The sequence below is a fragment of the Apteryx mantelli genome, chromosome 10 (assembly GCF_036417845.1).
Source record: "Apteryx mantelli isolate bAptMan1 chromosome 10, bAptMan1.hap1, whole genome shotgun sequence".
In the NCBI taxonomy this organism is placed as follows: domain Eukaryota; kingdom Metazoa; phylum Chordata; class Aves; order Apterygiformes; family Apterygidae; genus Apteryx; species Apteryx mantelli.
In genome coordinates this window covers 2,942,830-2,958,167 of record NC_089987.1, presented here as the reverse complement: position 1 = coordinate 2,958,167, position 15,338 = coordinate 2,942,830, and the positions used below count along the sequence as shown (strand labels likewise).

Below are 15,338 nucleotides of genomic sequence, written 5' to 3'. Positions count from 1 at the left end.
GCCCGGATCAGCCGATCCGGCTGGTTTCTCATCCAAGCCTTTTGCAGGCTTCGCGCATGGGCTGAGCCACCGGTGCTGCTGCAGCGTCGGCCCTTCTCCGGCGGCTTCGCGGGATGGTCTCAGCATCCCGGGCCGTGCCAGGGACCCCCAGCGACGCGGGGCAAGGCGGGATTTTACTGCCGGAGTGACTGTGCGGCAGGGGAGAACAGGGAACGAGCGGAAAAGGGCCGTGGCAAAAGGGTTTCTGCCACCCGCCGGCTTTCAGGTGGAGCAGCCTGTCCTCGGAGGGGAGGGAAAAAGGGGAAAAAAGCCAAACCCTGCTTTTTTCCTTGCTGCTGCTCTTCCTATTCGGCGAGCAGGAACTGCGGAGCTGCTTTTCTCCGCGCTCCTCGGAGCGATCCTCCCACGCCCCGCGCAGCTGGCTTGCGGGCAGGCTGGCTCGCAGCCCCGGCGCGCTCCTCTCCATCCTCATCCTCGCCCTCCGCGGGCCGCTAGCGACGGGGCCGGGGCTCGTGGAGGCGCGGGGGGAACCGCAGCCGGGCCCAGGGCACATGGGAAGGCCACCGGCAGCCTCCCAGCCCTCCGGCAGCGGCTCGGGCCATCGGGAGGGAGCGAGAGCCCAGGAGAAGGGAGCAGCTCTCCGCTTGAGGTCGGCGTCGTCCATCAAGCCTGTAATAAGCCCGAGTTATCTCTCCGGTGCCGGAATAACGTCGGCGCATGCAGCTCCGAACCCAGCGCCCGGACTGCTGGGTCAGTCGCTTTCCAAAATGTTTTTTCAGCGTTTCCAGTGGAACGGGGCTGCTTCAGGTTGTCCCCAGCCAGGGGGCGCGTGGCAGGAGGAGGTGGCCGGGGAGCTCCCCTCCGGCCCCGAGGACCGAGTCCAGCCGAGGACCTGCAGCTTACCCAAATAACGGGTGGAAAAAAGGCACTTCTGGGTGTCCCGTTTTGCCGGGCTCTTCCCCCAAACCCCAAGCATGATTTTGTTGCAGCTTATTACCGGAGAAGCGAGGTTGCTGCTTGGCAGCTCCGCAGAGGCTTCTTTATTGCCAAAATGTCGCTAGCCATGGAAAACACGGCAGCAAACTGCAGCTCCCGGCGCCCTGGAGCACGCTGCACGCGGCCGCCCGCGGAAGCGGGTGCCACGTCATGGCTCGGGCCCGCGGGCGGCGTTTGGCCCCAATTGCCTCTTTTTCTCGCTCCGGAGAGGCGGCTCCAAAGAGGAGAAGCAATCAAGCTCCGTTAAAAGTCCTGGAGCTGGGGTTTCGACAGCGGGGCGTAAAGACGGCGTTTGGATTTAGGTTCATAGACCTCGAAGGCAGAAGGGGCTGCGGGGAGCGCGGGAACGTTGCCCTCCTCCGTCGCGCCGGCCCTACGGCTTTGCCCGGTTGGTTCTGCTCAGCCAGAGCACGTCTCGTCTCCGGCCTCAAAGCCAAACCTGCTGGAGCTGGTGAGCTCTGCCGCGGCCTTCGGAGATCAGCCTGGGGGTGGGCATTCGCCCCCCAAACCCTCCAGCCTCCCCCTCCAGCCCGGCCCTGCCTTTGCGTCCCGTGCTGAAGACCATCTCCTTCCTCACTGCTTCTGGTCCCTTCTAGATCCTGGTGGATGGTGCACGGGGGAGCTCATGCCTCGGCCGGGCTTCTTGAAGACCTCACCCAGCTTTGGGAGCTCTTCTGCCCTGCTGTGCCCCCCCCCTCCCCGAGCCCTCCCTGTGCCCGCTTCCCTCCGGAGCTGGGAGGGCAGGATCAGGCGCGGTGCGCCCGTTGCGGCCGTGCCCGGCTGATTTTGGAGGTGATACGTCACATCTCCTCCTCCTCAGCCTTCCCCTGCTTCTACACCTCCCTTGGCATCGGGCTCTGCAGACCCTCCCGCCTCTGTAAAGCGCAGCGCCGAGCGGCTCCTCCTCTTCGTCACCTTCCTCCCCACCTCCGGAGGGAACCTGCTCATCGTCAGCCCCTTTCGCCCACCGCTGGCTCCAGCCTGAAAAGCCCCAGAGCGTCTCCGTCTCAGCCGGCTCCCGGTTTCTCCGCCCTTGCTCGTGCGGAGCTTCCTGCAGGTGCCCGGCCTGGGCAGAGCCTGGAGACGGCGTTAGCCCGGCTTAGCCGGCTTCCCACGTCCGCAGCGCTGCTTGGCCGCCCGCGAGCACAGCCACCGCTGTCCCCACCGCGCACGGGGACGGGTGCCATCCCCGGGGCCGGAGGCGCGCGGCAGGATTCGGGCAGGGGTCGGCCGCCCTCCGGCTCGCTCCTGCCCTGAAGTGCACGAACGGCCTTTTCCCCCCGTTATCTGCCGGTGTCTCTCGCCCTCTCATCCATCTCCCATCGCCAGCGCGCGGGGGTGAAGCATCAATAACTGAAAGCCCGGATTCGTCGCCGGCAGCGCCAGGCTCCGACTCCCGTCCCCGGGGTGCTGCTGGCGCCTGAAGGGGGAATTTTCCCAGGTTTCTGCCTTAGAGGCAGCGCAGCCTTGCAGACCCAGCGCTGCCTGCTGTCCCAGGATCTGCCGGCGTTTGGGGACCCGCGGCAGGGGGGTCTCCGGCAGTGGGCAATGCACCGCTCCGGAGGAGCAGCATCCCCCGAGAAGCGGGATTTCGGGGGGCCCGGGCTGGCTTTGGGCTTGTGGCCCCGCCGAGGGCGGGTGTTCAGCATCCCTCGGGAGGAACAGCCCCTACGAGCCGCGGGGAAGCAGAGACTGGGAAATGGGCTCCTTCCGGGCGGGCTCTGAAGTTGGAGGCAGGCGAGGAGGCTGCTCGTTGCTGTGGCAACGGGGATGATATATATTTTTTTTCCCCCCACGGTGGGCAGGCTGCGGAGCGGCACTCGCGCCCAGGAGGGGTCTGGCGGCCGAGGGCTGGTGGTGGCCCCGGGGAGGGGGGGATCTCCAGCCCTTCCCCATCCTGCTGGCGCCCGCCGGAGCAGGCAGCGTGCGCCAGGAGCCCCAGGCAGGGCTCGAAGTGATGGGCAAAGCCCCGCGCTCCGCTCCTCTCCCCTCCCTCCCGCAGGGACCAGCCCGGCTGTCACAGTTATCGGGGTGCTATTTATTCATGGTGTCCTCCGCTTTGAGAGGGCTTTTGGATTGGGTCGGCATTTTCTCGTTATTCCTGGGCTTTCTGGTGTGCCCTTGGCGGGGATCCCACGTGGGAGCCGGGCGCGGGAGCGGGGAGGGAGGCTGCCAGGTCCCGCGCTGCGGAGGGCATCTTGCTGTGGCCTCCGACTGGCCCCTTTGGGGTCGATTGCCCCTTTTGGCAGAGTGAAGCTCCCCCTTTATCTCCAGGTCACCTTGTCCATCCCGGCAAGGCCGGATGCGGCGAAAAGTGCCTGGAGCCGCGCACGTCGCCTGCATCTTGCTCCAGGCAGGCAATTAGCTCATCCCAGGCTGCTTGGGGCAAGACACGGAAATACTTGGTCCCTGAGCATCTCTTAGGGCCCTGCTGGTTGAAGTGTAGTTTCCCTTCACTTCAGAGAGGATTGGGCCATTTTAACCCATTCCTGGAGACCTCCATCGTGTCAGGCAGCCCAGAGCGTTATCTCGTGGCCCGCGGGGCTGGATGCTGCAGAGGAGTCCTGGGGGGAGAGTGGACGTCTGCCTTCCCCTCCCGACAGCTGGAGACCGCTCGTCAGCACTTCTGAGGCCATTTCGGCTCCAGGTCTTGGCCTGAACCCAGGCTGTGCTGGAACTCGACGGTTCAGTTCAGTTCGATGAGTTTGCAGTTGACTCTGCACTAGCTTTTCCACGGTTTGCTCCAGAACGGGAGGTTTGCTGTTGAGCGAGTGATGTCTGGCCAGAGGGGCAGCACGGATCATCCGCCTTGACCAGATGATCGCATACTGAGCGGAGGAGAGGAAGACTCCCGAGCTGAATGTTGTGCTGCCTCTTTCGGGCTTTTGTGGCTTCAACAGCGGAAAAAATTGCCTGGAAAGTTCATTTGCCAAAGGACTGTTTTGATTGACCAAAACCTGTGAAAGTGCCAAGTCGTTTCAGCCAAAACCCAAAGTGGGGGAGCGTTAGGAAAGAAAAAAAACACTTTTCATTGCGGTTCTGTTTTGTTTTGCTTCAAAATTTGGTTTGACTCCATTTTTTCAGGCAGCAAACTGAAACCGAAATTAAATCGACAGCACTGCTTTGCTTGCCTTCAATCTCCTCCCTCACCGGGGGCTTTGGGTTTGGATCCCCCCAAATTCACTTACTGGCAGAGCGTTTCCCTCGGCGTGGAGAGAGATAGACCCCTAAGGCTTCCCCGAGTGGCGGGGGCTCCTGGAGGGGGACTTGGGGGCTTCCCTGGAGGCAGCCTGGGACGTCCCTTGGCTCCCTTTCCCCAGGGCCTGGCAGGCTGCGTTACCTCCCGGGCACGGAGCTGCCGCGCTCGATGCAGCAGCGATACCGAGGAAGGGGAAAAGGAGATTCCACCGCTGCTCCCTGCTTGCCCGATGCCTACAACACCTTGCACGTCGTCCTCTCCTGGATAAATCCCGGAGGGTGGCTAACGTTACGCCGACGCCACGTGTCTAAAGGCTGGATATCCCCAGCGTGGTCAGGACGTCCATCCAAATCGTGGCGTTCCCCCGGCGGGCCGGCCGCCCCGACGTGCAAAGGCGGCTCCCGAGGGTTTTGCCGGGGAGGCGCAGGGCTGCGGCTCGTTTGAAGCCCGGTTTGCCCGGAGACAGCGAGATGCAAGAGGAATGCAGGATCCAGCCTGGAGTCGTTAAAGGCAGCAGCATGTACAGCCAAACTAAATGCTACACATGTCCAAGGAGGCTGAGTTACGGCTGCTCGGGGAGCTCTGACTTGGCCTGTTGTGCATTCAGAAATCTCCACCCGAATGCGGCATTGATGTAGGGCTTTTCTGCTGCTTTGTTTTTGCATTTAATACGGGCGGTATAGATCTGCAGTGTGCAGAACAACCGGCGCTGCCCGGGTTCCTTGGAGACTCTGTGCCTTCGCTTGGTTTTTCTTGGGCTTTTTCCTTATTTATTTTTTTCTTTTTCCAAGGGTTGTTTGTGATTTCTTCCAAACTGTTTTGCCTCCTGCCTGAAAGTGGCAGGCTCGTTTGTAATGCGCTATTTTTGCACAGGGTTAGAGGAGCGTTTGTGGAGTGTTTATGCCTTTGGGATATGTGCGTGGCGGGCTGTCTACCAGCGCTCTGCCGGAGCCGGGGATGGAGGGAGATGTCAGTATTTCCCATTTCCTCTCCCACCATCCAAATGGGCAGTCGCTTTTTCCATTAGGTACCTGACAATTAGCCAGCAAAATCATGGAAATCCAAACCACAGGCCGTGGGACAGATGGAAATCAGGAGCCATCTCCCCCATCTCGCTCCTTGCCCCGCCGGAGCTGGCTGCTCCCAGCCCTGCCGAAGCCGCCGGCAGCGCGCGGCTCCCGCGGGGTTTTGCATCGCCAGCGTCGACTGCCAGCGCTGCCTTTCCTCGGGGGGGGGCATTGCAATTCCTCCCTGATTTATACAAAAAGGGGGAACGGAGGCGGCTGCCCGGGACGGAGGGGCTCTGCCCGGCGGACGGGTACCGCCGGCCGCGCTGGGCTCACCTGCGCCGGTGGGAGCTCCGCTGCCCGTGGCAGATGGCAGGAGAGGAGACTCCCTCTGCAGATGTTAACTATCTCGCGAGCTGTAAATAACATTTCAGGGCAGCTTAGGCATCATCTCCAGCATGAAAACCCCCTCCGCTTTGCCCTTGCTGGGAGCCCCAGACTGGGCTCAGGGTCCTGGTGCCCGCGCGGGCGCCGTCTCCCCGGCTGGGGCCGCGCACGTTCCTGCTCGATGCGGTTTGAGCCCCGCTCGCGCGCACCCTGCCCTGCGTCCCAGCTGCTCGTTTCCACCCTCCGCAACATCACGCGCATCAGGCCCCCGCGGATGCCTGGGCACCGCTTGCACCCAGGGGCGCCACGCCGGTGCGTGTCGGGAACTCAGTTCTCCGGCAAAACTCGCTCCGTTTAAAGGCGATGCGCAGGACAGAGTCATGCAGCCCTCGGTTTTTTCTGCACCACCCTCACTCGGGTTTGCAAAAACGGGATTTCAGTGCAAAACAGTGAATGGTGCCGTAGTGGATTCACTCTCCTTTTGTAAGCTCCAAAAAAATAAAGGACGGGAAGAGCCTGGCGCAGGTGCCTGGAGCAATGAACTAAATGGGAACAGGCTCCTTCCTAGTTTCCATGAATTTCCGAGACCCAGAGCGTGCTGCGTCCCAGCTGGGATCCGGGCGGCTCCTCTCTGCAAGGGCTGCCTGCTCCGGCTTAGTAACAGTTTCCCAGTGTAACGTTATATTTCCCAGTGCAACATCCAGAGGGAAACTCGGATTTCGGCTTGTGACCAAAACATTTTCCACTTTTGTCTGTGTTCCACTTGGGCAAGAGCAAGCAAACCCATCCAGTTGTTTTTTTCAGGATTCAATCAATGGTTTGGCTTTGCTTTTTGATTCAGAACACTTTTTTGCAGCTGAAATGTGCTTTCAGGACATTTTTTTCATAGCCTGCTTGCCTGAAATAAGCATTCCCTCTGCCCGGGGCAATTGGAGAAATTCCCAGCCCCTTCCTTTTGCTTTCTCATGGATGGGAAGCGTCCTGCTTCGCCAGCTACAGCGAAGCAGCAGCCGAGCTGCAGCCCGGCCGCCCGGCAGGCGCTGGCTGGAGCTCGGACGGGGGATGCGTCGCTCTCCCGCCCCAAATCTCCATCACCGTCGGCGGAAAGCCCGGCCGCGGAGCAGGGAGCGAGGCTCGCTCTTTGCTATGCACGGCACCTGCTTTCTGTCTGGCTGCAAAGAGCCGGAGCAGACGTTCGGGGCTGCATTACGTCATGTCAGAGGTCACTTTTAGCTGCTTTTTTCTTCTCGGTGAGGACTTCCAGCAGCCGGGCTTGCAGAGAGCGGAACGGGGAAGCGGGCAAGGCAAACGCGCTTGCGACGAGCGGGGAGATGGGGATTTATGCCCAGATAGCTAATTGGTGTGTCTAATATTCCACCCCCTGAGTGCTGGCACTGTATTACTGCCTTCACAAATCACTCAAGGCGAGCCGAGCGCAATAACAGCCAAGCCAGGAGAGCTGTGAAAAGAGTCGAGCTGGAATTAAGAGTGGGTTTTATCAGGGCAATAAATGCCAGATAGGGAAAATAACAAACAGGTTGTTAACTGCTGCCATCTCCCTGTTCCCTAAAGGAGGTGTCTAGACGGAGCAGTGCCCTCGGCCGCCGCTGCTCCGGGCCCCGGCGTGCGGTTTTGGGGCTGTCCCTCGGGCTCGGTGCCGCCGGGCAGCCTTGGGAGAGGGTTGCATCAGCGCTCGCCCTCTCCCCCCGGCTCTGCCGTTTGCTTGCCGGCATCGATCACTCAGGGACTTAGGCTTTACGCTCCTTGGTGCGTCTAGGGCTGATGCAATTAGGGCCAGATCCTGCTCTCGGCTGGGCCGGAGGGAGCGGAAAGGCACCACTGCCAAGCCGGTGCAGCCGAGCAGATCGCGCCCGTGCGAATCTGGTCTTTGCACCCGGGGCGGCTGCGCCGGAGGGGCCGGCGAGGACCTGGACCAGACGGTGCGGCGCGGCATCCCCGGCTGCACCCGGGGGCTCCTCTGCGCCCGCCGCTGTCCCGGTGCCAAACAGAGCCGGGTGCCGGGGCCTGAGGGCAGAGCAAAGCCCCGGGGCTTCAGTGCCCTGAAAAAATTACTCTCTCTGAATTTTTCCTAAAGCGTTTCCTTGCAGAGAGTCTCTGTTTTAATTGAATTCTCCCATTTGAAAAACGCATGAACCTCTCTGTGATGGAGGGGAGGGGGGGGAAACATCCCTTCCATGGGAAGACAAAGATGCATTTAAAAAAAAAGAAGAAAAAGCTGCCTGATTTCATATTGACCTGAGAGGCAAAGGGAATCCAATGGAGCCAGCCTGGCCCCGCCGGAAAACCCGAGGCCGCTGGTTATGGCCCCCGATGAGCTCACCGGCTGCTTAACCCCGTCCTCGCTGCTGTGCGCATGGACGGGAACGCAGGCTGTTTCTTGACGTTTTATCGCCCGCGTAAGCAGGAGATTAGGTGCGTGCAGATATGTAGACTGTCTTCCATAAAAAATGTGGAACCCAGCGTTTGCTCCTTTCAGGTGGTATGAGCAGGTCTCGCTAAGAAAAAAGGGGCTTTGCCCGCTGTAATAATAGGTTTTAATCATTTTCTTTCAATTAATCATTCAACTGGAGTGGTCACCGCCCCGTTAGCTGTTGCGACCAGTCTCCGCTGCGGGAGCAGGCGCCGCGAGGCCGTGGGGAGCCGCTCGTGGACAGCAGAGCGTTGGTGTCATTCTGCAGCGCGGACAAGCAGGAGCGATAAAGCAGCCGCTTTGCTCTCCCCCGGCCAGCGCCAGCCCCGCGGGGCGAGGAGCGTCCCGCTTCCCTTGGCCGCGCTCCGCATTTCAGGGGGAATCAGGGAAGCCGGCGGTTCGCCTGCTTGCGAAAGAACAGAAATCGCCCCAGCAAAAGTGCCGCGGGAGTTTTGGAAAGCGGCTCTTCTCCTCGTCCGGGAATGTCGACCGTATGATGCTTTTTCTCATTAAAACCAGGAATAACGCGGGCTCCCGCCTGCTTCCAGCACGCAGCCTCCTCTGCACCCAGACGCACTTTGCTCAGCCAGTCTGCTGCCTGTTTTTCTCAGCAATGAGTCTGTTTTTCCGAGGGGAATTCAAGGAAAAAAGGGTGGCGATGTCCCGTCTCGCTCCCGTTTGCCCTTCACACCACCGCTGTGCCCAGATAAAGCCAGATGGAGGTGACGGGCTCGGGCACTGGACGGGTTCCTGGTGACACCGGCTCCGTCCCCTGCCATTGCCAGTGTCGCGCTCACGCTCCCCGGCTCCGTTTCGGAAGCGGTTCAGCTTTGCCGCTGGTGCTGGCTCATCCTGTTCAAGCCTCTTTTTTGATGGCTCAGTAAACTTGCTCTAATTTCCAGCCTAATTTTTACGCAGTTTCTTCTCCTGCCAGCACACTCTGTTACTTTAGGCACCGTTCGAGCCTTGCTTGGTTTTAATTTTCCGTGTTTTTTTCCCGAAACAACTCAGTGCCACGGACCTGCTCAGAGCGCCGTTGCCGAGAGCTCAACCCTTTTTGGCCAAACCAGCCCCGAGCTCCAGATTCGCAGCAAAAGCCCTTGCAGAGGCGCTTAGCGCACCCCAAGCCGGGCCGGAGCGGCCGTCAACATTCCTGAAAAGCCATGTTCTTCCTTTAAAATCAGTTTATTCCAGCTTCTTATAGATTAGCCGGAGCCGATAAACTTGGCATTACATGGCACTCGTAGGTGTTAGCCCTTCCCCTGTCGCTTCTGGCCAAATCACAGGAGATCGGTGAAGATTTACAGAAATCTGGTTGCGATCTTCCCCTCCCTCCTGCCAGTTCTTCTGGCCGATTTGACCACTTGCCTGGCCGTGATCAGAGCGGAGTGAGTCAGCCTGGCAAAAATTAATAACTAAGGTATCCCATGCCATCCCCAGAACGGACTCCCCACCCCAAACCGAACCAAACTCTTGCATCTCATCACCTACAAACCGCCCCCCACCATCATCCCCGTGGCTCTTCCTCGCCCCATCCTTGCCCAGACACCTTCCAGCCAGCTCAGTTCTGATGGCCAAACGCACTAAAATGGGATGCAGAGGCTGGAAATGTCCCTCAAGAGCCGTTACGGGCCATTGAGGGCAGAGGAAACCTGGACGAGCATCTTCGAGCAGGTGCCCAGCCTTTGAGTGGCGCAGACGGGGCGAGAGGGGCACGGTGCCCTTGCGAGCCCAGGTGCCGGTAAAGAAGGGAGGTGACGAAAGAGCAGCGCAGCAGGATCTGCCCCGATTCGTCCCGTTTATTTATTTCCTCCTGCCCCTGAGCACCCCCAGCCTCCTCCAGGTGCGCTTAATCCAAAGGGAAGGATTTGGCCTTGTTTTTCCTGGGGGTTTTGGATGGCTCCTCTGTCCGGGAGGTTTATCGTGGCCCTTGGGACAGGCCTGTAGCCGAAACAGCCATGTGCAACCGTGCCGCAGCCTCCGCGCTGTCAGGCCCGGCGACGGCCTCCCGAATCTGCGCCGTTGGCTTCGGCTAGGAACAAATTCCCACACCGGAGCAGTATCCCGATGCCGTTAGGGGGGTCCTCCCCTTCCAGCACGTGTGTTATGGAGAAAGACCTGCTTTACAAGGAAATAAAGTCAAGCAATTAACGGGGGAATTAAGATTTAGTGCGCGCTACGAACAGCAGGCATAGATAAAGGAGACAGCTGTTAAATTTAGTATGTGACAAAGTCATGCGAGCACTAACTGGATTACTTGCATTTATTCGGGAATACTCGTGTGTTTTATTATGCAACGTATAGATCATCATAATTCTGCTTTTCACTCCGACGGCGCTGCTCCTCCGAGCGTCTTCGAGAGCGTTACGAACAGCCAAGCCTGCCCGCGCCTCTGAGCAGCGCTGCGCGTTGTATCCGCTCCGTGGGCATCGAGGATGTTTTAGATTGGAGGTGGCTTCATTAACGTGATTGATATTGATTGATTTTTAACTCTGCCTGGGCCAAATCCCAAGCTGCGGCTCTTCCTGGAGTCCGTGGGGACGAGCCGGTCCAGGGGCCGCGGGAGCGAGCTTTGGGCAGACCCTTCTGCCCCAGGCTCGGGTATCCTGACCCGTTTCGGTGAAGAAGGGCAGCCGGCGAGCCCTCGGGAGGGGAGCGCGGCCGGGATGCAGCCTTGGGCGCCGCCGGGTCGGCTGCTCCCGGCCGCTTCCAGCCTCCCTCGGCAGCAGCGCGCTGCAAGAGGCGACAGCTCTTGCCTCCGGTTGCGTCTCCGGGGAGGAGTTTGGGGAGGCGACGTGTAATCCTGCCTGCTGAGCCCGGTCCAGACGCTACCAGACATTATTAATTCTCTGTATCAGGCCAGCAGGCACTGGCAGCCTCTTGTATAAATGTGCTGCAGTGTGGAAGAGACAGTCCCTGCCCTAAAAAGCTTCCAGGCGGAGGAGACGGCCCGAGGAGCGCCGGGAGCCGGCGTCTCGCCGCTGAGACGCTCCTGCAGAAAACACCGGGCGTTTTCACGGCCTCGGATAGTCACCGTCCTAATGCTAAGCTTGGCATGAGCGGCGGCACCATTCCCAGCGCCGGGTGGTTGCTCCGCCAGCCTTATCCCGGCGCTGGTCGGCCGGCCGGAGCGGTTTGCACCCTGCTCGCCGCAGCTCTGCCCCAAGCGGCCTCCCCAAAGAGCCGGTCTCGGGACGCCCGGCTCCGCGGGGGCTCGGAGCGCGGCGGCGCGCGGATGCCGGCCCGGCTGCTCAGCCATCGGCACGGCTTCCGCTGCGCGCGGCGGAGCGAGGCACGTTCCTGGCCCCATTTTCCATTTATAGGAGCCTGTCAGAAATGGCACTCCGCTCGGAGCAGATGTAGAAAAATTAGAGGGAATTCAGAGAGCAGCAGAAAAAAAATGATTAAAGGAGATGGAGGGACTGATTTTGGAGGGAAAAGAAATCAGCTGAGCTATTTATAACGCTGCCTGCACCAGCGTGTGTAGGAGCAGGCGTTTTTTTTTTTTAAAGCGCCTGGAGAGCTGAGCCACCGGGACGGGACAAACAGCGACTGGGCTGGCCAGGCTGCACCCAGGAAAGCTGCGGGGGGGGGGGGGATATGAGGGGGTAGAAACCCCAAGCAGTGGGGGGGGAAAAAAAAACCTTGACGAGCTCATGACGAGTGAGTGCATGGGATAGTTTCTCCTCCAGCACCTTGGCCTGCACCACGGAAATGCCCTGATAAAGCTGCATTAAAGGGTTTCGGGGCAGCACCGACTGCATCCGCTCCAAACCCTTCTCTTGGGGACAAATGATGCTTGTATTTACACCTCAGATGTGGGGGCAATCTTCAGTTTGTCATCCAGAAGTGAATGTTTTGGTCAAAAAAGCTTTAAATTCATTAATTCAGCCTTAGCGGCTTATGGGCATAGCGGAAACAGAGGTTTCTGCAGCTGCCTGCCCGGGCTGGCTCCTTCCTGGAGCGGCACATCCGTGGGCCCTCTCCCGATGGAGGAGATGGGCTCGTGTCAGGCTCCAGGTGAGAAATGCAGCCGGGGCAGAAGAGCCCTGGGCTGTAATTCCTGAGAAGCGTCGTGTCCATATTTCCAAATCTGCTGGGAGATTTGCAGCCTGGAAAATGTCCGCTAAGGCAGCGTAACCCATTTCCCAGCGATTGCAAGCTCCCAGCAGCAGCTCCTCCGTCGGGGCAGCGCCCAGCGGTTAGGGGCTCGGCCGAGGGAAATCTGGCCGTGTGGTTTGGGTTTCTCCGTGTCTGGCTCTGACCGCTTTCCTCGCCGTCTTTGATCCTTAGAGCGAAGCCACAGTTTAACGCGAGTCCCTGCGCAGAGCCTCAGCCGCGAGATGCCGAAGGGCTCCGGGGCAGCAGGATGCACTTGCTGTGGCCGGAGCTGGTCCGGCGATGGGGCTGCGCATGCACGTGCCCCTCGCCAACCCGCGGCGGCTGAAAACACCCTTTCCACCGCAGCAAACCCAGCTGGGGAGGAGGGGGGGAACTCCCAAGTGCTTCGCCGCTGTCGCCGCTGCCTAACGCGTTCCTTGTCTCTCTGGTTCCCTTGCAGGACGTCCCACTCCCGGGCGAAGGCGGACGCGGCCGTGGCAGCGGCGCAGAAAGCTCAGGAGGAAGCGCGCATCGCCAGGATCACTGCCAAAGAGTTCTCGCCTTCCTTCCAGCACAGGGAAAACGGTCAGTGCGCGCCGCCCGCCCGGCCCCCCCCCCCCCCGGCACGGCCCCCTCCCACGGCCCGAGGGGCTGCGAATAACGCGCAGCAGCGCGAGATGCTCGGCCCCAGCCCGCTGCCCTCCCTGGGACGCCTGGGGTGGAGAAGCACCCCGTGGCGCCGGCGCTCAGGGGTTTTTAGCACAAGTCTTTGCACTTTCAACAGCTAAAGCTCTGCCTTGTGCAGGGCTGTGATTACGGGGATCGCAGCTTTTATCACCAGCAATGCTGGTTTTAATTCATAGCCCGTGGTAGTTGCACAGCGAAAAAAAAAACCCAAAAAACGACAGGAGCTCAGATGTTGAAATGCAAATGCGAATGAACCCAGAGACGGTCGCTGTTTTTAACCACACGGCTTTTAGAGCCCGGTCGTGATCTGTGTCGAGCGCTGCAGCGGGTGAGCGTTGACTCCTTCGCCAGGGCCCGACAAGCCCGTCCTTGCGCGTACGTTTGCGCAAAGGCGATGGGGCGCGCGGCTCCGCCAAAAAGCAGCGATGGGTCCTCGTGGGCCCGGGGCGGGGGGGGGGGGGGGGGGGGGGGCTGCTTTGCTCATCGTGGAAGCAAAGTTGTCGGGGCTTTTCCTGGCCGCAGGAGAGGCTCGGGGAGGAGCGGAGCTGACCCGCAGGTGGGCTCCGGGCTCCGGGCTCCGGGCTGGGGCAGCGGCGCACGGGAAGGCCCCCGTGAAGGCTGAGCACCGCGGGGAGGACGAGGGGCCGAGGCAAGCGGGAGCGGAAAGATCTAAGTCTCCACAGCAATAATTAACATAGTAATTAATATATGTGAATGGTTTTATTCAATAGTTTCCTTGCACCGAACCCTCATTAGAAGGCGTCTATCATTATTCCCCCCCCCAGCGCTTTAACTGAAGATTACTCATTTGCCTTAATTGCTCCAGGGGCTGGCGGTGGTGACTCATTCCCGCGCTGCCGGTCGGCGGGCAGCAGCGAGCCGAGGGGCTCGGAGCTCCTTTGGGACCAGCCGGCTGTGCACGAGGTGCCGCTCAGCCGGGGGCAGCGGGGGGGGGGGGGGGGGGGGGGGGGTCGGGGTACCGTTTCCTCCGCACGAGCTGCAGGACGCCGGCGAGCTCGGCCCCGACGGCCGGTGCTGCAGCGGGGCGGGTGGGTGGGCTGCAAATCCTGCCGCGGCTGCAAACCTGCCGGGTTGGGGCGTCGCACGCCGGGTAGCCCCTCGTCCTCCCCGCCGCGCTCGGCCGCGTCCTGGGCTGAGCGTGCCTGGGGGGCCGCGCTCGCCCCGGCGGGGGGAAATCAGAACCCCCTGCACGGCGGCGGAGGGGGAAGCGGTGGCCGTGGCCCAGCCTTCCTCTCCTTGCCAAGGTGCGACTGGTGCATCGGCGATGTGAGGTTCTTTGCGGGGCGGCATGGTCCCTGGGGCCCGTCAGCCCCGAAATAGTCCCTATCTCCAGTTCCTCCTGCCGAGAGACTTTGCTGCTTTAACATCTCCTCTCAAAAAAAAGATATTTTTAGGTAATACATTTTTTACTAGCTCCTGGACAGGGACACGGTGTTCGACTTGTGCTGGGTTTCTGGTGTTCACGTCTGGGTGGGTCGTGTGCGAGCGAGCAAGGGAGGGAGGGAAGGAGCTTCCACTTAGAGCACATTAAAAAGCAAACGCACCATCGGAGCCGCGTCGGGAAACCTGGGAGCGCCCGCGGACGAAACCAGGCAGATAACAGCTGCGAGGGGCAGCGTCGCCCCACCAGCCTGCGGCGCCGGGCAGCCCCATGACCTCGGGCCGCGAACGCGCCGATGCTCCCGGGGTGCCTGCGTTGCCTTGGAAGACGCCGGCGCCGGCTACGGCTGCCTGGAGCCCGCGGGAAAGCCGGCTTCGGGGCGCCGCGTCCTCCGGAGCGCTGGCACGACAGTGCTTCCAGGAACACCACGTGCTCCCCGGCTAATTTTAGCTCGGAATAATTGTCGAGCATCGGCGGACGGCGAAAGCCGGCAAGGCGGCACCGCGCAGCTGTCCGGCTCCTCCGCAAGGCAGCAGCCGCGCGCGGGGCCGGAGGGGCGGCCGTGGCGCCGGCAGCTCCATGCACCCGGCTGGGGGCTGCAGACACCTGGCGGCTTAACTGCTGCTGCGGGGGGGACGAGGCGGCATCATCTCAGCGCCCTGCAGGGCCGCGTGGGGGGTTTAAGACCAGAGGTCGCTTAATAAATTTGTCCCCGGTGCAGCTGCAGGGGGGGGAGGACGATGCTGCAGATGGGCTGGTCCCCGTGTCGGGGTGTCTCGCACCTGCGAGCGATTTCGGCGAGCTGCCGGGGCGATGCACGGGGGAGAGGTGCGGGGTCGCGGCCGCCCGGAGCACGGCAGGGCTTTCCCACCGCCGCCGCGGGGTTTGGGGCGGCCAGGACACTTGGGGCTGATGGAGCAGTGGGGCAGCAGCCCTGCGGCTGGTTGTTTCGGCTTTCTGGGCCTCGGGGTCATCGGAGGTGGTGGGAAGGTCGCAGTGGAAATTCCTGCATGTGAAGGAAGAGCCCCAGAGCCCTGAACAGGGAAAGCTGAGCCAAAGCCCGAGACGGACGGAGACACTCAGTTTGGGGTTTGATAGCTGCCTTTACAGCTTTCTCATACAAACCCT

General features: G+C 61.0%; 1 protein-coding gene across 1 annotated transcript in view; it reads left to right on the top strand.

Annotated features, from left to right (window-relative positions):
- JPH3 (junctophilin 3) overlaps positions 1–15,338 on the top strand; it is a 55,527-nt gene that overhangs the window by 22,233 nt on the left and 17,956 nt on the right. Inside the window, exon 3 of the mRNA XM_067302387.1 lies at positions 12,582–12,706. Within this exon, the coding sequence (XP_067158488.1) occupies positions 12,582–12,706 (125 nt within the window). The remainder of the gene's footprint in view (positions 1–12,581; positions 12,707–15,338) is intronic.